This window comes from Microcaecilia unicolor, chromosome 3, assembly GCF_901765095.1.
Source record: "Microcaecilia unicolor chromosome 3, aMicUni1.1, whole genome shotgun sequence".
In the NCBI taxonomy this organism is placed as follows: Eukaryota; Metazoa; Chordata; class Amphibia; order Gymnophiona; family Siphonopidae; genus Microcaecilia; species Microcaecilia unicolor.
This window is the reverse complement of record NC_044033.1, coordinates 298,479,273-298,505,347: the sequence shown is the minus strand read 5'-3', so window position 1 is coordinate 298,505,347 and position 26,075 is coordinate 298,479,273. Positions and strand designations below refer to the sequence as shown.

The window sequence follows — 26,075 nt, the reverse complement described above, 5'->3', positions numbered from 1 at the left end:
CCCCAAAATAACCTTCTGTAACTGCCCCAACACAAACTACATCCCCCAAAATAACACCCTGTCGCTCCTAAAACCTGCAGCCCCCATCTGCCTCACTCCTGATAACCATCTTCTACAAACTGCCCACCATCCCAGTTACCCTTCACATGCAGAATGCATGCAGGGAACACACTAGAGAGAGATACACATACAAACACATTCACACCACACATTACACATATACACACACACAGGTTACTAAAAATTTCCTAGCTGTGATGTATTGCATTTTAAGTTGTTTCTACTGTGAAATTTTTTGACTGAATTAAACGGCTTATTTTTCATTTTAATTGTACTTCTGTGATTTCAAATGAACTTCAGCGGTATATCAAGATTAATAAACCATGGGCCAGATTCTGTAAATGACGTCTAAAATCTAGATGCGTCTGAAAAAGCACTGTGGTATTCTATGTAATGTACCTACAGATAGGTGTGTTGTATAGAATAGCGCTTAGGGCTGGGGAATGCGCCTATATTTAGGTATGGCCATTTACGCACCTGAAAACCTGGTGTAAATACCTGCGCCTAAATGTAGGTGGGTTCCCCTGAATTCTATAACACACATAATTTTGAGTAATGCCCCCAACATACCCACCATCCTCCCATGGCCATGCCCCCTTTTCAGCTACACACATTAGAATTTATATGCACCTCTTTTTAGAATACACCTAAAAAGCACGTTTAAATTCCAATTATTGCCAATTAGTGATGATAATTGGTTGTTATTGGCCGATTATCATCACTGATAGTAACATAATAACATAGTAGATGACGGCAGAAAAAGACCTGCATGGTCCATCCAGTCTGCCCAACAAGATAAACTCACATGTGCTACTTTTTGTGTATACCTTACCTTGATTTGTACCTGTCCTTTTCAGGGCACAGACCGTATAAGTCTGCCCAGCACTATCCCCGCCTCCCAACCACCAGCCCCGCCTCCCACCACCGGTTCTTGATGGACCTTTGGTCTGTCCTAGTACGGCAATGCTTATGTTCAGGATTCTACTGATTATTACATTTAAGTTTGGAGGCCAGGGGCAATGGAATGCCTTTTTGTTAGGGAGGGGGACCCAAGCTTTGCCCCCAACCTCACTTCAAACTCCACCCCAATCCCAGCATCTTTCCTTACCTACCTTCTCATAGTCCACCCCATGACACCCAGCATTTCATTCCTTCTTTCTCACCCCCATGATGTCCAGCATTTCTGTCCTTTCTTCCTCCCCCATGGTGTCCAGTCTCTCTCTCTCCTTCCTTTCACCTCTCCCATGGTTTCCAACATCTTTCTTCCCCCTCCCCCTCTCGCAACGTGTTTATTTCTTTACCTCCCTTCACAATACTATAATCAGCAGAACAGGCGTCCAGGCTGACTGGCGCGGGATTTTGAGCAGTTGGAGGGGGGTGCAGGAGCCAGCAGGTTCTGAGCATAGGCAGATGCTCAAGGAGCCAAGCCGCCTGGTTGCAGTGCTTCTGCAGTTCTTCCAAATTGTAGTGTTGCTCCATGGGGGAGAGAGGTAAGGAAGGAAACTCTTCATGGGGGGAGGGGGAAATTGGGGCAGCAAGAAGGGAGAGAGAAAGACAGAAAATGTTGTGGGTGCCCTGGCATCCGTGTCTCCCCCCATTCCGATGTCTATGTCAGAAGCTAGAAAAATGGCAAACTTTTCTGGACAATTTTCAGAGTTTAAAAACCTTTATCTTTAGTTATTCATTCTCCCTGCCCCCTCCCCCATGGGGGCGAGACTTGCCCCGGGATAGGTAGCATGGAATGTTGCTACTATTTGGGTTTCTGCCAGGTGCTTGTGACTTGGATTGGCCACTGCTGAATGCAGGATATTGGGTGAGATGGACCATTGGTCTGACCCATTATGGGTGTTTTTATGTTCTTATGTTCTTAGATATGCAAACACACACAAGATACACATGCACTTTCATACACATGCAAAGCGCTTCCACCATTTGTTAAATTCAAGAGAGATCACTCTTATTGGTATTAAACAATCACAGCAAGCACTGGTTTTATAACTCCCTCCTCAAAGTGCCCTCTGCTCCCACCCCCCCTTCACTCTCTCCTCAATCTCTGGCCCACTACTTCCGTGACAAGGTCCAGAAGATCAACCTCAAATTCACCACTACTCCCTCTCCTCCTCTTCAGCCTATATCTCACTCTCTCATCCAACCTACCCAGGCCTCCTTCTCCTCCTTTCCTGCTATCACCGAAGAGGAAATCGCCCATCTCCTCTCCTCCTCGAAAGCCACCACTTGTTCCTCTGACCCCATCCCCACTAACCTACTCAACACCATCACTCCTACCATCACCCTCACCATCTGTCATATACTTAACCTCTCTCTCTCCACTGCATCTGTCCCGGACACCTTCAAGCATGCTGTGGTCACTCCACTCCTCAAAAAACCATCACTTGACCCTACCTGTCCCTCCAACTACCGCCCCATTTCCCTCGTACCCTTCCTCTCCAAGATACTTGAACGCGCCACGCCGTTCACAGCCGCTGTATTGATTTTCTCTCCTCTCATGCCATCCTCGATCCGCTCCAATCCGGCTTTCGCCCGCTACACTCAACAGAAACGGCACTATCTAAAGTCTGCAATGACCTATTCCTCGCCAAATCCAAAGGTCACTACTCCATCATCATCCTCCTCGACCTCTCCGCCGCTTTTGACACTGTCAATCACAACCTACTTCTTGACACACTGTCCTCCCTTGGGTTCCAGGGCTCTGTCCTCTCCTGGTTCTCCTCTTATCTCTCCCATCGTACCTTCAGAGTGCACTCTCATGGTTCGTCCTCCTCCCCTATCCCGCTCTCTGTTGGAGTTCCTCAGGGATCTGTCCTTGGGCCCCTTCTTTTTTTCAATCTACACCTCTTCCTTAGGCTCCCTGATTTCTTCTCATGGTTTCCACTATCATCTTTATGCCGACGACACCCAGCTTTATCTCTCCACACCAGAAATCACTGCGGATACCCAGGCCAAAGTCTCGGCCTGCTTATCCGACATTGCTGCCTGGATGTCCAACCGCCACCTGAAACTGAATATGTCTAAGACTGAACTTATTGTCTTCCCACCCAAACCCACTTCCCCTCTCCCTTCACTCTCTATCTCAGTTGAGAACACCCTCATCGTCCCCGTCTCATCTGCCCGCAACCTCGGTGTCATCTTCGACTCCTCCCTCTCCTTTTCTGCGCACATCCAGCAGATAGCCAAGACCTGTCGCTTCTTCCTCTATAACATCAGCAAAATTCGCCCCTTCCTCTCCGAGCACACCACCCGAACTACCATCCACTCTCTCATTACCTCTCGCCTTGACTACTGCAACCTACTCCTGACCGGCCTCCCACGTAGCCATCTACTCCCCCTTCAGTCCATCCAGAACTCTGCCGCACGTCTTATCTTCCGCCTTAACCGATATACTCATATCACCCCTCTCCTCAAGTCACTTCACTGGCTCCCAATCAGATACCGCATACAGTTCAAGCTTCTCTTACTCACCTACAAATGCACTCGATCTGCGGCCCCTCCGTACCTCTCTACCCTCATCTCCCCTTACGTCCCTACCCGTAACCTCCGCTCTCAAGACAAATCCCTCCGTTCAGTACCCTTCTCCACCACCTCCAACTCCAGCTCCGTCCCTTCATCTCGCCTCAACCCCATGCCTGGAACAAACGCCCTGGAGCCCATACGCCGTGCCCCCTCCCTAACCCATCTTCAAATCAATGCTCAAAGCCACCTCTTCAATGTCGCCTTCGCTCCTAATCACTACACCTCTCTCAGAAACTTATCTACCCAACTTGACATTCGTCCTTTAGATGGTAAGCTCTTCCGAGCAGGGACCGTCCTTAATTGTTAATTTGTACAGTGCTGCGTAACCTCGTAGCGCTCTAGAAATGTTAAGTAGTAGTAGTAGTAGTAGTAGTGTAGTGCTTCCGGTATCCAAGTTCTCCCTGCTGTTTGAATATGAAGCACTAATCGGTCTATTACAAACCCAGCTTTGCCACCCGCACTGGAGAAAGATTGTCCTTAAGCAAAAACACCTTGCTCATACAGTTCCTACTTTTTAGGAATTATCAACTTTTTAGGAAATTATCAAAAATGTTTTTTATTTTGAAAATTGTAACTGTGTAATATGAATAAAATTGTAATTTTATTTACTGTAATTCCTGGAGTATGCTCCAGCTTCTTTTCCTGTACCCCGTATTGAACTGCTGGTATATGCGGGCTATAAGCCATAATGTAATGTATATCTTACAGTGTTGCTTGAGACTGAGGTGCTGTTTGTGACATAAATGGTCTCAAGATCAGGATATTAGGGAAAGGGAAATGGGACTTCATATATTGCCTTTCTGAGGTTTTTGCAACTACATTCAAAGCGGTTTACATATATTCAGGTACTTATTTTGTTCCAGGGGCAATGGAGGGTTAAGTGACTTGCCCAGAGTCACAAGGAGCTGCAGTGGGAATTGAACTCAGTTCCCTAGGATCACTGCACTAACCACTAGGCTATTAAAACTCTCTGGTTGATAAATGTTGCACTGGCATGGCTGGCTGTTGATAGCTCTTTGGCAAATATAGTCCTTATTGTGGAGTAACCAATGCTTAAGGGCCAGCTGAGTGGCAAGTGCTGCATATCCCTCAGAAACAGGGACAGAGATAGTTTTCACAGCCCTCTAGTGGAGGGAGGTCACAGTTCTCTTGCACTGGTGACACCTATTGGTCGAATGAATAGTGGAGTGGAGGAGAATTCTGGATTTAGCACCTTTTCAGTAGTAGCTTGCCTCAAGGTGAGTTAGTCATTAGCCCTGTGGTTAAAGCAGCAGGCTAAGCACCAGGAAAGCCAAGGTTTAAATCCTGTTTCTACTGCTGATATTTCTTGTGTCCTTGGGCAAGTAATTTCACCATTCACTGCTTCAGATACAAACTTAGGGGTCCTTTTACTAAGGTGCGCTGAAAAATGGCCTGCGGTAGTGTAGACGCGTGTTTTGGGCATGTGCAGAGCTATTTTTTAGCACACCTACAAAAAATGCCTTTTTTTTGCCGAAAACGGACGTGTGGCAAAATGAAAATTGCCGCGCGTCCATTTTGGGTCTGAGACCTTACCGCAAGCCATTGACCTAGCGGTAAGGTCTCACACGGTAACCGGGCGGTAATAGGTCTACGTGCATCAGAAAATAAAAATGTTTTCAGATGCACGTAGTGGACGCACGCCAAAACTGAAATTACTGCAAGGGCCATGTGGTAAACGGGCGGTAACGCCAATTTGGCGCGTATTGGGTACGTGTAGATACCTACGCGGCTTAGTAAAAGGGCCCCATAGGATTCCCAGCATAGTGCAAATAAAGTGCTTATGGTACTGGGATCCCAGCACCAGTTCCAATTAGCTGGAAGCCCAAAGGAGGGGGAGAAAGAAACCAACGTTAAATATTTTAATCTATGAATAGACATGAGTACTATGTCCCACCTGCTCTCTTCTCCCTCCAGCAGCTTCTTGTAAGTGACAATCTCCATGTCCAACGACAGCTTGATATTCATCAGTTCCTGGTGCTCCCGGACCTGGCGTGCTATATCCTGTTTGGCCTTCTGCAGGGCAGATTCTAGTTCCGCTAGTTTGGCCTCTGCATCTTTTGGTGGCACTCTCACCATTTTCTTTGGACTCTGTAATAGCATTTTCTAAGTGGATACTCTGTACCAAAAGACAATAAAAAAGCATTGAACAGCTTCACAGGGCATCTCTTAGAGTCTTCCCCAATGATGAAACAAGATTCTGGGCTCACCTGATCCTGCATGGCCAACATTTCCGACCTCATCTTCTGGATTTTCATGTTGAGGTCTGTAATATCACTCCTGCTCTTGATAAGATCATTTCCATATTTCCCGGCCTTTGCTGCCTTTTCATTCAGCTGACAGAGGAGAATTTAGAAAATTTCAGCATCCCTATCTCATAGCAAATAGCACAGAGTTCTAGCATATATTTTTATTTATTGTATTTGTACTCCACATTTTCCCACCTTTTTGCAGGCTCAATGTGGCTTACAGAGTATGGAAATGAAAAACGTCGTTACATGATTTATGTTGGTCTTGGAGAAAAATCTTACTTCTCAACAGGCTGTGATAATTATTTTTGGATCATGATGCAAAAATGTACAAAGATGAACTTTTAAAACCGAAAGGACCCTTCTGTTACTGGCCTTTTTAATTCAGGGGTGGCCAATGGAGGCAGTGCATTCAAATAAATCTCATGCATATTCATTGGGGAAATCCTGAAAACTCGACTGGGTTGCAGCTCTTGAAGACCGAGGTTTGCCCACCCCTGTTCTAAACAGTAAGTCTCACCCCAAAACAACTGGCATAGTAAACCTCCCAAAAATCTGCACCAGCAACAACAGACCCTCTAATAGTCAAAGGTACTTCACAGGCCAGACACGGCTGCTGACCAGCTAAATAGCATATCTGTGCCTAACTGCTAATATTCGATGGGAGATAACCAGTTATCACTGCTGAATATTACTGATTAGCGTCTAGTGCATAACCAGCCATATCACGCGACTTATACGTTTAGCGGTCAAATAGGACCACATAAATAGCCGTCCTATCTTTAACTGCTAAAAAGTTAACCAGTTAGCACTGAATATTGGCATAACCGGTCAACATTTTAGCAGTTAAAACAAACCTGGATATTCAATACTGGTCGCCAGAAACGACCTGACATTGAATATCTGGGTTTAACGTTTGTAGCGGACAGAAAAAGCGACGCCCGCTACCAGCTGAATATCAGACCCAGAATGATTAGGGGGTCTTTTACAAAGGTGCGCTAGTGTTTTTAGCGCGTGCTAATGATTAACACATGCTAGACACTAGAGACGCCCATAGGAATATATGGGCATCTCTAGCATATAGCACACGCTAAAAACGCTAGTGCACCTTTATAAAAGAGCCCCTTAATTATTCACAACAGCATCACAATCAATTTTTTAAAAATAGATCTATTGATAGTTAAATAGGAAGAATGAGCAATTGACATTTCTAGAAATACTATTTATTTTAAATTTAAAAAAAAAAAAAGCAAAACAAAACATATTCCAGCAATCACTAGTGGCTGTTCTGCTTTGTTGCTTCCAGCATTATGAAACTTATTATGGGCTGTAGTTAGTAATGATCATTACTGGTTTTTAGGGCTGGCGTTAGGGGTTGGCAAACAGGGCAATTGCCCTGGTCCTCCATACCATAGGGGCCCCAAACCTGCCTCAAGATAAAGGAGACATAGGTTGAGGGCCTACTTTTCGGCCCCCTCCCTGATTTCTGCCCAGGGCCCCTGAATGTCTAACACCTGCCTGTGGTTTCACATGTATTAACACAGTTAACACATTATTAGTAATCAGGTTCCATTGCATGAAATGGGACTTGTGGCAAGATGTGGAGGTGTATTTTCAAAGCACTAAAACTTATAAAGTCTAAGTGCTTTGAAAATGAGCCCCACTGTGTGTTAACTGTGCTGAAGTATATTAATCGGTAACACAGGTTAGTAACTGCAACTGTAAAATCAGAGAAAGGGGGAAAGGAGCAGTACAGTGCTTACAGGAACAAACAGCTGAAGGAGGGATTCAGGAAAAGAGACAAGATGTGTTCCGAATAAAAGGACTGATATACACACACATGCACACACACAGTGTAGGCATAAGACCAAAAGTCTTAAAACTAAGAAACAGGAAATCTGATTTATTGAGCAGTGTAGCTGATATGGTTGCTTTAAATATAGCAATTTATTATTATTACTAGTAAAAGAGGCCCGTTTCAGAGCAAATGAAACGGGCGCTAGCAAGGTGTTCATCGCCAACACCCCTCCCTCCCTCCCTCCCTGGCCAACCCGTTCGTTATTCTTCCATTGCTCTGCCCCCAACGTCATGATGTTTGATGCAAGGGCGGGGCCCGGAGCGGTTTTAGTGGCTTCACCACCACGAACCTTCAAACCTTTTTGAAGAAAGTCAGGGCTTGGCTTCACTGACGTCAGTGTCCTCAGAACGTTGAGGATGAGTTTTATTATAGTAGATTATTATTATTATTTGATACATTTGTATCCCACTTTTTCCAACTTTTTTGCAGACTCAATGTGGCCTACATAGTACTGTAGGCGGCGTTAGCCGATTCCGGTATGAACAAATACAAGGTATGAACAGTTGCAAGGTGATATTGTGGTAGAATGAGGTACATGTATGCCTTTTCCACCCCAGTTGTGCTCCAGAACACACCCGCATGCATGTCATATAAGTTGATGCAGCATTTAAAGCTGAATACAGATAAAACCAAATTGTTATGGTTTGGTTTAAAGTTTGATGACTCCTAATAGCGGACCCTGCAGAGGGATGCTGGACAGCTAATGAGGGGTGGCAAGCTATTTTTCTGGGGTGGCACATGCCCCCCCCCCCCCCCCCCCCCCCCCCCCACCAATGACACATAGGCATGATTTTTCTCTGAAAATCAAAATCAATTTGGAGGAGCAACTGCTCCCCTTGCCCCCCCCCCCCCCCCCAAGCTATGCCTCTGCATCTAGAGTACTGGGACTAATCCTGGACTCTTCTTTAAGCATGAAACCTCAAATTAATTTACTAAGCAGATTTTTTTAAGCTTAGGTAGTTACATTCAGATTATTCTATTGCAGCTTTCTCACTTTCTTCCTCCATACTACCCAACCCACATATTTTGCCTCTTGATCACTGCTGGGGACACATTAGCCTCTTCTCCTTCCCCCCAGCTGGCTGCACAGCTTATGTGGCCCTCCCCTCAAGTTAGGGCAGTCTCAACTGCTATTGGCAAGTTTCAGTAGCACATGAACAGGTCTCAGGGTGTGGGACAGAGGATATCTAAGAGGGCTGGTAGTTTGTCTCTTGCCTCTCTAACATTTGTCTTGTGGTGCTGCGCCCGCATTGTACCCTAAATTGAAGTCTGACTTGCTCATTTACATTGATAGCACTGGCTGTTATATCTAGTCAGCATCCCAAACAACTCTGAATATAAAAGTTTTATCCATTAACCTGCCCTACTATCTATGTACATTAGCCTCCTTTCCAACCTCAAAATGGGTGATCCCTTTCAATTTTTGTATCTTCACTTTTCTCTCTTTTCTTCTAAGTCTCTCTCTCTCTCTCTCTCTCTCTATGTTTCTTTTTCTTTCTGTTTGTTTATCCCCCTTTGTCTTTCTTCAATACTGTGGATTTGCATCATATGTAGGTAAGTAGATGGACCATGCTGGTTTTTATCTGCTGTCATTTACTGTGGCGCTCAGTTTCAAAAGAGGAAAAATGTCTGAAAAACAGCACAAAGCACCAGATGAATGTTTTTCTCGCCAAAATGTTTAAATCGCGATTTTCAAAAAGACAGATTTGGGGCGTTTGCCACTGAGTTCATTCCAATAGCAAGAAGGGTGTATTGGAGGCGTGTTTTGGGCGGGACGAGCAAACTTACAATCAGGACTTTTTTGGGGGCGATAATGGAACAGAAACAAAGGTCCAGGACAGAAAAGAAAAGACATTTCTTACCTAGACCTATTTCAGTCACAACTAAGTCAGAAAAAGTTGCCCTTACTGACCATCTGACCACTGAAGGGATTAAGGCATGACCCCGCCTTAATCCTCCAGGGGTCACTGACCCCCTTCCACCCCTCCCCCCCCCCAAAGATGTAACAGTGAAAGTAGATCCCAGGCTCTATGACAGCTCCAGATATTATGGCCATACCTATGAAAGCAGCAAACAAGTGGATGGAGTAATCTAGTGATCAGTACAGTGAACAATGGGACTCAGATTCAATTCCCACTTTACCTCTTTCATTTTCATTTGTGAGCCTTCCTGGAACAGAGAAATACCTCCTATACCTAGATATATGTGACCTGCAAGCCTGAGGGCTATTGTAGTGGTGGACCTTTTAGGTTCAGTAGGTTTTCTCTGTTCCAGGAGGACTCACAATACAATGTGAAGGGATTTAGGAGGATTTGTACCTGGGTCCCTTATGTGAAGTCCACTTCACTGACCACTAGGCTGCCCCTCTGTACTTCTAGGATGTCTGGCCAGTTCACTAGGAATACTGCCAGACAGACATCCTTATAGCTTGTTTTTCTACATTTTTCCCTGGGGCGATTTTTTTTTTTCTGAAAATGGTACTTACAGATGGACGTGTTCAGCTTGAAAACGTCTAGCTCGCAGCCATAATCAAACCAAACATTTAGTCATTTTTCTGGTTCGATTATGGCTGTGTGCTAGAAGTTGGATTAAGACTTTTTCAGCAAAACATCTTAATTCCGATTTAGATGCCATATTGAAAATACCTCTCCATGTTACTATATGTTACCTTTGCTTTACATAGAGCTTCAGCGTCCTCTCTACTCTTGGCAGCGATGGCCTCATACCGCTCCCTCACATCTTTCACAATGCCCTCCAGATCCACAGTACATCTGTTGTCCATCTCCAAAACAACTGAAATGTCCTTGATATTGTTCTTCAGGTCCTTCATTTCCTAAAATTACAAGAACAGCAGAGATGAATTTAAAAAAAAATACCATGCCTGTTATTTGGTGTGATTGTATGTGTTGCTAGACTTGGATCATTGGTTTGGGTGCTGTGTGCCGGCTTATTTGTATTTGTCTTTCTCTATAGTCCATGTGTTTCAGTCTTGGTGGCAAGCCTCAATAACCACTGCACAACTTGATAGAACGTCCTTGTGCCACTGAATTTCATGAAAAGGTAGAGAAAGAATAATCTATGGTCAGAGGAAAGGACATTTTCAGGTAATGTGCTGATCAAAAGTTATACAGCAGAATAAAACAAGACATGCTGGTTGGAGCTATAGTAATGTTATATTTGCAATCTCTCCACTTGCTGGATTATCAAAGCAGAAGGGACCAAATTTGAATGTGCAAAAAAGCCTGCTAAAAAGAGACAAACACCTACACTGATCACTCAGCTCTTGGGCCAAAATTGAAGGGGCCCTTTTACCAAGCAGAGGTAAAGCTACCGCACAGGTACCTCGTGCAGAATCAGCACTACCATGGGGCATCCTGAGGCATCCCATAGTAGTTCTGAGATCAGCACTGTGCTGTTTCCAGCACTAGAAAATAATTTTTATTTTCTAGCGTGGGAGGCAGGGAGTAGGTGTTCTCAGCAGTAATCGGACAGTGTGGGCACATTGCCCCTTGCTGCTGCCTGATTACTGCACATATAGTATGTGAACTGTTACCTCCTACTAAATAGAAGGTGGTAAGGGCTCAGATGATAATGGTCGTGCACTAATTTTGAAATTAGCACGTGGCCATTAATGACAGAAATAGAAATTCTGCCATTTTGGAGCTACGCTAAAAAGTAGCCAGAGTGTGCGAGAAGCCCACATGCTAAAACTACTGCCAGACACTTTTTAGCACGGCTTAGTAAAAGGACTTCTAAGTCTGTAAAATTCACTAGATGGGTGATGCCTGGTTTTCTCTTTCTTTCCAATGCTTTATCCTTAAGTGGGCTTTCCTTCTGATTGAGTTCCTGTACCATGAGCTATTTGTCTCTGCACCTCTCTCTTTATAGGGGGTCGATATTCAAAGTGATTTAACAGGCAAGAGAGCCTCCCATCTAGTTCAGTCACTTGTGCCTCCCTATCCGCTAATATTCAGTGCCACTCAAGTGGACAGAGCTTCTGAATATCAGCACTAACCAAGGAGGTTTAAAAAGACAACATGAGCCTATCTGGCATATTATATATGCTGAAGGAACGTATGGGCATTGTTCCCTCTCCCCTCTAGACATCAGGGACCCCTAGTAAGCTTGGGGAGTGTGTGTGTGGGGGTGGGGGGGTGGGGGGGTAGGGAGCTTGCAGTCACAGACCAATTCTTGAGGGCTCAAGGGGTGAGAGGAGTATGGTAGAGGCTTCTGCCCACATGTGAGGCCTCTGGGGTGGATGGGCTGGTAATGCCAGGAGGGAACTGGCAATGTCTGGAGGGGAGCAGATAAATGTTGGGAGGGGGGCTGGTAATATTGGGAGGAGGTTTGATGATGTTAGGAGGGGGGCTGGTGATGACAACAGAGGCTGGTAACGTCAGGAGGGGGAGGTCTGGTGATGGCAGGTGTGCTTAAAGCGGGGGAAGCGCTGGAATTGTGGACCACAAGACAGGATTTAGTGCTTCCCCTGATGCAGGTACCTAGATGTCCCTCAGAGCAGGTCTAAATTCCAACAACTGGTTTTACTACTATAGCGGTGTGTTCCCTGTGTGAAATAGGGAATGAACATCTGGATTGTTGTCCTGCCCAGACCACTCCCTCTCCTCGCCCTCCACTTGCCCCCTTGCACTGAAGAAGAAGGGTTACTTTTGAAAGCTAATCTATCAAGAAATGTAATAAATAAGTCCCCCCTCCGAAGTGACACCACCTTGTAGTGGTGGAGGGGCTTCCGTGTTTCAATGAATCAAAGGGCTATGCTGAAGGGCTACCTATATCAGACAGGCCTCTGAGGAGAAACCAGACAAAGAGTGTCCCAAACTGGGAGAGTGGTGAGATGGTGACCTGGAGTTCGTATGCCCAACGGCCCAGCTGCCCTCTGAGGTTCTTTCTTCTTTATGTGAATTTCCTCTCTGCAGTTGCATTTTCCTTAACTGAGAGGAAGGGAACAACCGGCGGTCAGCCGCTGATGGCCAGCGTTTTGTCCCCTGAGCAGCAAGTGCGGGACTGCTGCGCATCGAACTGCCCACAGATGAAAGGGTTGGCGAGTCCTTTGATTAGCGCAGGCGAAGGAACGTCGATGCTCTTGGACCTGGAAAAACAACTCCATCGCTCCCGAATTATTCAACCACCATGTCCAAAGAAGTGGAGGATTGAGTTAGAGGCATATGCTGAAACAGAGGACGTTTACAGCAGAACCCGAATCGGCGGAACCACTCCTAAACACCTATGAGAAATCAACTTGGAGTTTTTGGCTCCCGTGGAGGTTACATTGAATACCATCTGGAAGGTGCTTCGGGACCTAACAGCAGTAGTAAATAACTTTGTTTCAGATATGATCTTAATGGAGAGTTGCATGGACAATTTGACTGAACCCTCTGAGAGTGAAAAAATTGATATGACAGATGAAGTTCTGTACAAGCAAGAAGTGGTTATGATCTTGAAAATGATAATGGACCAGAAACTTTGAATAATAAGGTGGATGTTTTTGTGGATGTCGAGATTATTGTTTTTCCCAGAGTTCCAGGCATGACTCCTAAAGTTTTCCTCAGAAATATTTCCTTTATTATTACTTCGAAAGGAGTGAAGTCTGTGAAAACTGGGATTGCTTTAATCAGTGGGATTTGAATTAGAGACTTGAGTATGTGTATCGTTAAATAATTTCTGGTTTTTAAAAGAGAAAGAATGTAATCAGATGTATTATTTCTAACTAAAACCTGGACATTAAGTATGTTCTCAATGAAATGAATTGACTATACGCCGTATTTGGTCTTGAGGAAGCCAACCAGATGATCAATGTGGAATAATGTATTAGATGAGTAATATCTGGGGATAATCAGGTTAATACCATGTTTTCTTTTTTTTGTTTACTGTTTAATTGATCTCCTTGTCTTATTTCACTCTCCCTATTTTTCTTTATTTTGTGGTCTAAGAAACAGAAAGATTGTATATAATCCATATATCTAGTTGGGATTATTTTCTTCTTTTCTCCGAGGACAAGCAGGCTGCTTGTTCTCACGACTGGGTGACGTCCGCGGCAGCCCCCACCAACCGGAAGAAGCTTCGCGGGCGGTCCGCACGCAGGGCACGCCCACCGCGCATGCGCGGCCGTCTTCCCGCCCGTGCGCGACCGTTCCCGCCAGTCTTGTTTTTTCCGCACTGGAGAGAGTCGTGCGTCACCGCTCTCTCTTGTCAGCCCCGGAAAACCGTTGCGTTTTCGCGAATTTCGTATTTTTTTGTTTGTTTCTGGTTCCTGCGCGTTCCGGACCTTTTTCTTTTCTTGTTAAAAAAAAAAAAAAAAGTGAACGCGCTTGTTTTCCCTCGTTTTCTAGCGGGGGCGTCGCGTTGCGGCCTTGTGGCCGCGCGGTCGATTTATTTTTCGAGGTGTGATTTACCGCCACCATCGACGACTTTAATTTCGCCGACGCAATTTTTCCGTCGATGTCCTCGAAGGTCCCGAGTGGATTTAAGAAGTGTGGTCGGTGCGGCCGGCCTATCTCGCAGACCGACACCCACGCTTGGTGCCTCCAGTGCCTCGGGCCGGAGCACAATATCAAGTCGTGTTCTTTGTGTCTTGGTCTCCGGAAACGGACTCAGGTTGCGAGGCAAGTTCTTCGGGACCGTCTTTTTGGAACTTGCGCCGGCCCCTCGACGTCGACCTTGACGGCATCGGTATCGACGGCCGGTTCTTCGGTACCAGTATCGATGTCCGCGAAATCGGCACCGATGGCATCGACCCCAGGAGCACAGGTCCCGTCGGCCCGCCGGTCCCCCGGTGAGGGTAGGGGTGAGAGGCCGCGTGGGCAATCGGCCCCGGTCACTCCCTCTGCCCATGGCCCTCGGGACCGAACCCTGTCTGACCCGGTCCCTCGAGCCCGAGGGGGATCGACCTCCTCCTCCTCCATTCCACCTGGCGCCGATGACGGGCACCGCAAAAAATCAAAGAAGCACCGTCATCGGTCGCCTTCGATGCATCCAGCTCTTGGTGCCGGCGAGGAGTCGACGCCGAAGCATCAGCGTCGAGAGGAGAGGTCCCCTTCGGTAGTGGAGGTACCGACGCGTCAGGGTCCCAGCACTTCGGTGCAGTCTCCTGGACCCGAGCAGCTTCCGGCACCGACACCTCTACCGGCCCCCACGTCTTTCCCGACAGCGGGCCTGGACGAGTGCCTCCGAGCCATCCTTCCGGGGATCCTGGAAGGGCTGATGCGCCAGGCTGTGCCGGCGCCGGGGGTGCTTGCGCCCTCGGCGCCGTTTACTGTGGCGCCGGCGAGCTCTAGCCCGGTGCCGAGGCCTTCGACACCGCCGCCGCTTGCGGCACCGGTCTCGACCGCCACGCAGGTGGAGTCCCCGTCGATGGAGGGAGCTTCGTCCCCGCCGGCGCAGGAGTCCACCGCTCGACGACACTGAGGCCTCGGTGCCTCAACGTCGAGCCGGGCCCGGTTAAGGACTCAGCTACATGAGCTTATGTCCGATACCGAGGAAAAGGCCTCGTGGGGGGAAGAGGAGGACCCCAGATATTTCTCCTCAGAGGAGTCTGTGGGCCTTCCCTCTGACCCCACGCCTTCACCAGAGAGGAAGCTCTCGCCTCCTGAGAGCCTCTCCTTTGCCTCCTTTGTAAGGGACATGTCCATTTGCATTCCCTTCCCCGTGGTCTCTGTGGATGAGCCGAGGGCTGAGATGCTCGAGGTCCTCGACTATCCATCACCACCTAGAGAGTCCTCCACGGTGCTGCTGCACAATGTCCTCAAAGAGACACTGCTTCGGAACTGGATGAGACCATTATCTAATCCCACCATTCCCAAGAAAGCAGAGTCCCAGTACAGAATCCACTCGGACCCAGAGTTAATGCGGCCCCAATTGCCCCATGACTCGGCGGTCGTGGATTCTGCTCTCAAGAGGGCACGGAGTTCGAGGGATACCGCCTCGTCGCCCACGGGGCGGGAGTCTCGCACTCTGGACTCATTTGGGAGGAAGGCCTACCAATCTTCCATGCTCGTGACCCGCATCCAATCTTACCAGCTCTACACGAGCATCCACATGCGGAACACTGTGAAGCAACTGGCGGACCTGGTTGATAAGCTCCCGCCGGAGCAGTCCAGGAGGTGGTCAGGCAGCTGAAGGCGTGCAGAAAGTTCCTGTCCAGGGGTATCTATGACACCTGTGACGTGGCATCTCATGCTGCGGCCCAAGGTATAGTGATGCGCAGGCTCTCATGGCTGCGTGCCTCTGACCTGGACAACCGCACCCAGCAGAGACTGGCCGACGTCCCTTGCCGGGGGGATAATATTTTTGGTGAGAAGGTCGAGCAGCTGGTGGACCAACTGCATCAGCGGGAAACCGCCCTCGACAAGCTCTCCCACCGGGCGCCTTCAGCATCCACCTCAGCAGGTGGACGTTTTTCCCGGGCCCGGCAGGCTGCGCCCTATGCTTTTGCCAAGCGTAGGTACACCCAGCCGGCCCGAAGGCCTCGACAGGGACAGCCCCAGCGCGCTCGTTCTCGTCAACAGCGTGCGCCTAAGCAGCCCCCTGCGCCTCTAAAGCAAAAGCCGGGGACGGGCTTTTGACTGGATCCACGGGAACATAGCCACCCTCAAAGTGTCCGTGCCGGACGATCTGCCGGTCGGAGGGAGGTTAAACTTTTTTCACCAAAGGTGGCCTCTCATAACCTCCGACCAGTGGGTTCTCCAAATAGTGCGGTGCGGATACGCCCTAAATTTGGCCTCCTTTCCACCAAATTGTCCTCCGGGAGCTCAATCCTTCAGCTCCCATCACAAGCAGGTACTTGCAGAGGAACTCTCCGCCCTTCTCAGCGCCAATGCGGTCGAGCCCGTACCACCCGGGCAGGAAGGGCAGGGATTCTATTCCAGGTACTTCCTTGTGGAAAAGAAAACAGGGGGGATGCGTCCCATCCTAGACCTGAGAGGCCTGAACAAATTCCTGGTCAAAGAAAAGTTCAGGATGCTTTCCTTGGGCACCCTTCTGCCAATGATTCAGAAAAACGATTGGCTATGTTCCCTGGATTTAAAGGACGCATACACTCACATCCCGATACTGCCAGCTCACAGACAGTATCTCAGATTCCGCCTGGGCGCACGGCACTTTCAGTATTGTGTGCTGCCCTTTGGGCTCGCCTCTGCCCCACGGGTGTTTACAAAGTGCCTCGTGGTGGTGGCGGCGTATCTACGCAAGCTGGGAGTGCACGTGTTCCCATATCTCAACGATTGGCTGGTCAAGAACACTTCGGAGGCAGGAGCCCTCCGGTCCATGCAGTGCACTATTCAACTCCTGGAGCTGCTGGGGTTTGTGATAAATTACCCAAAGTCCCATCTCCAGCCGACCCAGTCTCTGGAATTCATAGGAGCTCTGCTGAATACCCAGACGGCTCAGGCCTTCCTTCCCGAAGCGAGGGCCAACAACCTCCTGTCCCTGGCTTCGCAGACCAGAGCGTCTCAGCAGGTCACAGCTCGGCAGATGTTGAGACTTCTGGGTCATATGGCTTCCACAGTCCATGTGACTCCCATGGCTCGTCTTCACATGAGATCTGCTCAATGGACCCTAGCTTCCCAGTGGTTCCAAGCCTCCGGGAATCTAGAAGATGTCATCCGCCTCTCCACCAGCTGCCGCACTTCACTACTCTGGTGGACCATTCGGACCAATTTGACCCTGGGACGTCCATTCCAAATTCCTCAGCCCACGAAAGTGCTGACGACGGATGCATCTTGCCTGGGGTGGGGAGCTCATGTCGATGGGCTCCACACCCAGGGTCTGTGGTCCCTCCAGGAAAAGGATCTGCAGATCAACCTCCTGGAGCTCCGAGCGATCTGGAACGCACTGAAGGCTTTCAGAGATCGGCTGTCCTGCCAAATTATCCAAATTCGGACAGACAATCAGGTTGCAATGTATTACACCAACAAGCAGGGGGGCACCAGATCTCGCCCCTTGTGTCAGGAAGCCGTCGGGATGTGGCGTTGGGCTTGCCAGTTCGGCATGCTCCTCCAAGCCACATACCTGGCAGGTGTAAACAACAGTCTGGCTGACAGACTGAGCAGAGTCATGCAACCGCACGAGTGGTCGCTTCATTCCAGAGTGGTACGCAAGATCTTCCGAGAGTGGGGCACCCCCTCAGTGGACCTTTTCGCCTCTCAGACCAACCACAAGCTGCCTCTGTTCTGTTCCAGACTTCAGGCACACGGCAGGCTAGCGTCGGATGCCTTTCTCCTTCATTGGGGGACCCGCCTCCTGTATGCTTATCCTCCCATACCTTTGGTGGGGAAGACATTACTGAAGCTCAAGCAAGACCGCGGCACCATGATTCTGATAGCGCCCTTTTGGCCCCGTCAGATCTGGTTCCCTCTTCTTCTGGAGTTGTCCTCAGAAGAACCGTGGAGATTGGAGTGTTTTCCGACTCTCATTTCGCAGAACGACGGAGCGTTGCTGCACCCCAACCTTCAGTCTCTGGCTCTCACGGCCTGGATGTTGAGGGCGTAGACTTTGCTGCGTTGGGTCTGTCGGAGGGTGTCTCCCGTGTCTTGCTTGCCTCTAGGAAGGATTCCACTAAAAAGAGTTACCTTTTCAAGTGGAGGAGATTTGTCGTTTGGTGTGAGAGTAAGGCCCTAGAACCTCGTTCTTGTCCTGCACAGAACCTGCTTGAATACCTTCTGCACTTATCAGAGTCTGGCCTCAAGACCAACTCAGTAAGGAATCACCTTAGTGCGATTAGTGCTTACCATTTTCGTGTGGAAGGTAAAGCCATCTATGGAGAGCCTTTAGTCGTTCGATTCATGAGAGGCTTGCTTTTGTCAAAGCCCCCTATCAAGCCTCCTACAGTGTCATGGGATCTCAACGTCGTCCTCACCCAGCTGATGAAACCTCCTTTTGAGCCACTGAATACCTGCCATCTGAAGTACTTGACCTGGAAGGTCATTTTCTTGGTGGCAGTTACTTCAGCTCGTAGGGTCAGTGAGCTTCAAGCCCTGGTAGCTCATGCTCCATATACCAAATTTCATCACAACAGAGTAGTGCTCCGCACCCACCCAAAGTTCCTGCCGAAGGTGGTGTCGGAGTTCCATCTTAACCAGTCAATTGTCTTGCCAACATTCTTCCCCAGACCGCATACCCGCCCTGCTGAACGTCAGTTGCACACATTGGACTGCAAGAGAGCATTGGCCTTCTACTTGGAGCGGACACAGCCCCACAGACAGTCCGCCCAATTGTTTGTTTCTTTCGACCCTAACAGGCTAGGGGTCGCTGTCGGGAAACGCACCATCTCCAATTGGCTAGCAGATTGCATTTCCTTCACTTACGCCCAGGCTGGGCTGGCTCTTGAGGGTCATGTCACGGCTCATAGTGTTAGAGCCATGGCAGCGTCGGTGGCCCATTTGAAGTCAGCCACTATTGAAGAGATTTGCAAGGCTGCGACGTGGTCATCTGTCTACACATTCACATCACATTACTGCCTCCAGCAGGATACCCGACGCGACAGTCGGTTCGGGCAGTCGGTGCTGCAGAATCTGTTTGGGGTGTAAATCCAACTCCACCCTCCAGGACCCGCATTTATTCTGGTCAGGCTGCACTCTCAGTTAGTTGTTCTTCGTAGGTCAATTTTTTGTTGTATCCTCGCCGTTGCGAGGTTCAATTGACCTGGGTTCTTGTTTTGAGTGAGCCTGAGAGCTAGGGATACCCCAGTCGTGAGAACAAGCAGCCTGCTTGTCCTCGGAGAAAGTGAATGATACATACCTGTAGCAGGTGTTCTCCGAGGACAGCAGGCTGATTGTTCTCACCTATCCTCCCTCCTCCCCTTTGGAGTTGCGTTTCATCATTTTTGCTTGTCATTCAACTGGCGGGAACGGTTGCGCACGGGCAGGAAGAAGGCCGCGCATGCGCGGTGGGCGTGCCCTGCGTGCGGACCGCCCGCGAAGCTTCTTCCGGTTGGTGGGGGCTGCCGCGGACGTCACCCAGTCGTGAGAACAATCAGCCTGCAGTCCTCGGAGAACACCTGCTACAGGTATGTATCATTCACTATATTGTATTAATGTGCAATCAATTCTGTATTACTGTTTGCAAGTAACCCTTGTAAAATGAAAAATTATAAATTAAAAAATTAAAAAAAAAAGTAAGTCCAATAAAAAAGGTAGGTATCATCTCATTTTTTGTTTTTTATGTTTTGATTTATTTCTATATATTGTCTGTCTTAAGCAACTGAAACTCCCTTTTCACCTGAGAGTAAAATTTAATCACAACAAAGGCCATAAAATTAATAGTAAAAAAAAGCAAGAGATTAGTTAAGGACCTAGTTAGGAGCAAAAAGAGATGGACAGTCAAAGAGAAGAGCCACTAAAATGGAGATCAAAGAAAGAACAGTTTAAAGAAATGTTAAAGAAGAACCTGAAAACTAAGAGGGAAATATTCAGCCCACAGCAGTTTTTAAGCCACTGACCGCCATGGGCAGAACTGATACTGGATATTCAGTGCCGAGCCATGTCCAAGCTCTGGCACAGAACATCCGGGTATATACAGTCACCTGGGAGTTAACCAGCACTGGCTGATATTCAGACTGGTGCCTGGTTAGCTTGGTGGATAGCCTGTTAGCTGACTGAATATCACCAGTAACCAGTTAAGAACCAGTTCTGCCTAAGCTCTGCCCACAGAGCACCTCTGTAGTAACTGGACAGTGCAGGGGGTGGTCTGTAATTGGGTAAAATATATGAATGCCTATATGGAAGCCTGACTCATAGCGGTAATATTGCGCCTAAATACATGGAGGAGAGCAAAGAGTGCAACAGCTATACATCCAGATAGTAGTCTGCCAGTTGGAGATCCTTACCTCTTCATAGATGGATTTCATTAACTGGATTGTGCCCTGGACCTCATTCACTTGTGTTTCCAGCTGTGTATTGTCCAGGGAAATTGAATCTAGATCCTTTAAGATAAAGAATACAGATCAACACTATAATTCCTGACTGGCATTTTATATCCTGGTGAGCATTTTCCCACAGTTCCCACAATTAGGATTACCAAGACGCATCATATTATAAGAGATAGGTTAGCCAGTCCTAATTTTACACCCCATTACATCTATGAATTTCTAGTTCTGGATATTCAGCACTGGGCCATAACCAGATTTTTGGGTATAAAGTGGCCTCAAAGTAGCTGTCCCAGTTTGTCCAGATAGTTATCTGGGTGTTGGCACTGTATTAGTGATACCTGGATAACTTCTGGCTCTGCCTTGGCTTCACCCTGGACTGGCCTGGCACTATCTAGATAGTAATCAAATACGAACTACAATAGGAAATAAATAGAGAGATCAAATATAATAATATCCTAGACTGCACCAACTTGACATTTCACCCTTTAGATTGTAAGCTCCTTTGAGCAGAGACTGTCCTTTTTGTTGTTAAACTGTACAGCGCTGCGTAACCCTAGTAGCGCTTTAGAAATGTGTAGTAGTAGTAGTAGTAATATCCTAATACAGAAAGGTCTTTCTCAAAAAAGAAGTAAGACAATTCAAGCTGATTCTTACTGACAAATTACAAAATATTTATTCAAAAACGTTAAAAAAGGGAAAGGGGACTTGATATACCGCCTTTCTGAGGTTTTTGCAACAAAGGGAAATGGGACTTGATGTACTGCCTTCCTGAGGTTTTTGCAACTACATTCAAAGCGGTTTACATATATTCAGGTACTTATTTTTGTACCAGAGTCACAAGGAGCTGCAGTGGGAATCAAACTCAGTTCCCCAGGATCAAAGTCCACTGCACTAACCACTAGGCTACTCCTCCAAGACATCCAATCTCAATAAAGCTTGCTTGTATTCAAAAACATCATCTTAATAACATTGTTAATGCTTTGTCTTCCTAGCGATATTCATGCCTGTAAAACTTTAAAATAAAGCTTGCTTGTTTCCAACAGTATTCTACAACTTTCGAAGATCTGTCACAGCTGGCAACATTTAATCCTGTGCATTGTATTCCTTTATCAATGGCATTTCATAGTAGACAGACTTTGAGGGGCATAATTGAACGCGAACGCCCATCTCCATGGGCGTTTATCTCCTACGACGGGTCCGCGAAGGGGCGGGCCAGACCATATTTTTGAAAAAGATGTGTGTCCATCTTTTGTTTCGATAATACGATTTGTGCCAGGCAAATGCATCGCATTTGGGCAGATTTGAGCTGGGCGGTATCGGTTTTCAGCGATAATGGAAAACGAAGGCGCCCAGCTCAAAAACGAACAAATCCAAGGCATTTGGTCGTGGGAGGGGCCAGGATTCATAGTGCACTGGTCCCCCTCACATGCCAGGACACCAACCGAGCACCCTAGGGGGCACTTGTAACAATTAAAAAAAAATTAAAATACCTCCCAAGTCCATAGCTCCCTTACCTTGGGTGCTGAGCCCCCAAATCCCCCCCAAAACCCACTGCCCACAGCTCTACACCATTACCATAGCACTTATGGCTGAAGGGGGGCACCTAGATGTGGGTACAGTGGGTTTTGGGGGCGGTTTGGAGCGCTCCTATTTACCAGCACAAGTGTAACAGGTGGGGGGAGATGGGCCTGGGTCCACCTGCCTGAAGTCCACTGCACCCACTAACAACTGCTCCAGGGACCTGCATACTGCTTTGATGGAGCTGGGTATGATATTTGAGGCTGGCACACAGGCTGGAAAAAAAAGTTTTTAAAGTTATTTTTTTTTTTTGGTGGGAGGGGGTTAGTGACTACTGGGGGAGTCAGGGGAGGTCATCCCCGATTCCCTCCGGTGGTCATCTGGGCAGTTGGGGTACTTTTGGGGGACTTGTTTGTGAAAAAAAGGGTCCAAAAAAGTGACCCAAATTCTCGCTTCTGGCGCCCTTCTTTTTCCGTTATCGGCCGAGCGCACCCATCTCTCCTCGGCCGATAAGCACGCTCCAGTCCCACCTTCACCACGCCTCCGACACGCCCCCATCAACTTTGTCCGTTCCCGCGACAGACTGCAGTTGGAGGCGCCCAAAATTGGCTTTCGATTATACCGATTTGGGCGCCCATGAGAGAAAGGCGCCCATCTCCCGATATGGGTCGAAATATGGGCGTCTTTCTCTTTCGAAAATAAGCCTGTTTCTCACTCTGCAGTTTGTTGCACTTAAAATTCAAAATATAGCTTGAAAGCCATCCGGGAAATAAATGCAACTTCAGCAATCTTGTGTACAACAGCAGGAAGTACAGCTTCAAGCCAGGTATTTGTGACCTGGATTGGCCACTGTTGGAAACAGGAAGCTGGGCTCGATGGACCTTTGGTCTGTCCCAGTGTGGCAATACTTATGTACTTAAGCGCCGTGAAACGCTACTTAATGGCAGACTTCTGGTTCACTGTTTATTGACTCATAGATACTATTAGGCTCATTTTCGAAAGAGAAGGACGCTCATCTTTTGACATAAATCAGAAGATGGATGTCCTTCTCCCAGGGTCGTCCAAATCAACATAATCGAAAGCCGATTTTGGACGTCCCCAACTGCTTTCCGTCGCAGGGACGGCCAAAGTTCAAGGGGGCGTGTCGGAGGCGTAGCGAAGGCGGGAGTTGGGCATGCCTAACAGTTGGACGTCCTTGACCCATAATCGAAAGAAAAACAAGGACGTCCCTGATGAGCACATGGACGACTTTACCTGGTCGTGTTTTTCTTACGACCAAGGCACAAAAAGGTGGCCAAAATGACCAGATGACCACCGGAGAGAATCGAGGATGACCTCCCCTTACTCCCCTAGTGGTCGCTAACCTCCTCCCACCCTCAAAAAATATCTTTAAAAATATTGATTGCCAGCCTCAGATGTCATAATCAGGTCCATGACAGCAGTTTGCAAGTACCAGGAGCAGTTTTATTGGGTACTGCAGTGCACTTCAGGCAGGCAGACCCAGGCCCATCCTCCCCCTACCTGTTACATTTGTGGAGGAAACAGCGAGCTCTCCAAAACCCACTGTACCCACATCTAGGTGCCCCCCTTCACCCGTAAGGGCTATGGTAGTGGTGTACAGTTGTGGGTAGTAGGTTTTTGGGGGGCTCAGCACACAAGATAAGGGAGCTATGTACCTGAGAGCAATTTATGAAGTCCACTGCAGTGCCCCCTAGGGTGCCCGGTTGGTGTCCTGGCATGTCAGGGAGACCAGTGCACTAAAATGCTGGCTCCTTCCACGACCAAATGGCTTGCATTTGGTCATTTCTGAGATGGACGTCCTTGGTTTCCATTATCGCCGAAAATCAGAAACAAGTCTAGGGACAACCAAATCTAGGGATGACCAAGTTTAAGGATTTGGATGTCCCTGACAGTATTTTTGAAACAAAAGATGAACGTCCATCTTGTTTTCAAAAATATGGGTTTCCCCGCCCCTGGATCGGGATGTTTTGCGAGGACGTCCAAATCAAAACATGGATGTCCCTTTCAAAAATGCCCCTCCAAATCACCCATGCCTATGGGACCTGTTTCGCAAAAAGCTTCATCAGGGTCTATGGGTATTTAAACAACGGGCACTAACTTTCTAGTGCTCTGGTTCTGGCTGTGAGTCGAGCAGCTGTTTCAAGAAAAGGCGCCGTAGCCTTTCAAGAGTATTCGTGAGGAACATGAGAGACTCGAGGCTTTCCCCAGAAACTAATCCTGCCACCTGATGTCATGAGGAGTCCAAACTGAAGGTGGGACCCTTTGGAACTAATACAGATAAGGTTTGGGAAGAGAAATATCTTTTCACAGGAGAAGAGTTCTAAGTGAGTGAAAGAGAAGTGAGGGTGTGGAGATTAATAAGCTGATCCTAGGAGAAAGAAGGAGACTGTCTACTTGAAATACCTTGAACGCAGTGTAAGTACTGCTAGGAAGAATATACTGTACAACAATGGCTAGTTCAAGTTTATTCAGTAAAGTGGAGTGCTGTGAATTTATTTTCTAGCACCCCCCCCCCCCCTCATCCAGAGTGGATGAGAACTGTAATCACAGTGTCGGTAGTTGTATAGCGCCTTAGAGAAGACTCTTTCCACTATGCCTGCTGTGCCCAACAAAATACAAAAATTTGTTCTGTAGGCCCACAAATCTACCTCACCAATCAGGGGGTTCACTGGGAACCACCTACACTTATACCAAGGATGCTGCTAGCAGTACGCTGGTGATCCTTGATAGCTGAATCGGAGGTATCTTCCTTTTGAATCAAAAAGGAAGATACCTCACCATGACCTGTAACGTCACTTGTTTCTCTCTCTCATTACCCAGTCTCTCTCATTGTCTTTCACAGTGCCCTCACCCTCACTCTCTTTCCCGGACTTCTCTGCCCTTACCCAGTCTTTCCCTCTTTCTCTCTCTTCTCCCACACCCTCTTCTTATGCAATCTGTTTCTTTCATCCTGGCACTCACTTTTCTCACTCCCCAGCAATCCTAATCCCCTCTCATCCCTACCAGTCCTAACTCTTTAACAAGCTAGTCACCCTCTCCTTTACCTCCTAGGTACACCCTTGGTTAACCAGCAGGCATGATGTACTCCCCTTCCTATTGCTGTGAGCTTCACCACCAAAGGAAAAATAGCTCTTCCTCATCTGCGTGCACAGCGCTCATTAAGTTTAAGATGTATAATGCCATAACTGTAGATAATACGTGTACGTGAGTGTAACGGGGTTTATAGAAAACTGCCCCTCACCCTTACAAAAAGTCCCTCTCTATCTAGCCTGGGCCACCTTAAGAGCAGTGATCCCGCCCCGGGAGGAAGTGAGCTAGGAGGGGCGGAGTCAATACCTCGGGGGGGGGGGGGGGGAGGGGGGGATTTAAAAGACAGGGCCAGGCTAAGGTTAAGGAGGCCCAGGGAAGGAAGAACTGAAGCCCAAGTCTATGCCTTTACTGAATACATTTTTATCCTCTGTAACTTGGCAGAGGTAAGCCAACTTTGTTTCTTGTTCAGACTTACAAGCCTTGTTGAGATCTGGCTGAGGCCAGACCTGAGTCTCAGAAGACCGGAGAGTTTGCAGGCTGTGTTTGGGACAGGGCAGCCCCACTAGCCACAAACTGCTTGGCATGCTAGACAGAGGCCTATTTGAGTCTGTTACTAAATAAAAGAAACTGTTGCATCTGATGTTCCTGGCCTGTGAAGCAATACATGTGAATAAAACATTTATTTTCACATTTATATACCTTGTCTGGCTGAGTTATTCCCAGGTCCACCCCATAACCCTTGCCCGGGGTATCACAGTGAGGAAGAGCTGATTTTTTTTTTTGGTATTGGCTTTAAAAACATTGCAGGCACAAAATCACTAGTGGTAGGGTTACCATATGGCTCCAGAAAAAGGAGGACACATTGATCCAGTCCAGGTTTTGCTTCTATTGAAAGCAATGGAAGTAAAAC

General features: G+C 47.7%; 1 protein-coding gene across 1 annotated transcript in view; it reads right to left on the bottom strand.

The window, feature by feature from the left end:
- The window catches only part of LOC115466749 (keratin, type II cytoskeletal 80-like), a 73,061-nt gene that overhangs the window by 4,661 nt on the left and 42,325 nt on the right, over positions 1-26,075 (bottom strand). Inside the window, 5 exon segments of the mRNA XM_030198218.1 lie at positions 5,507-5,670; positions 5,672-5,728; positions 5,820-5,945; positions 10,385-10,549; positions 20,555-20,650. Coding sequence (XP_030054078.1) covers positions 5,507-5,670; positions 5,672-5,728; positions 5,820-5,945; positions 10,385-10,549; positions 20,555-20,650 — 608 coding nt within the window.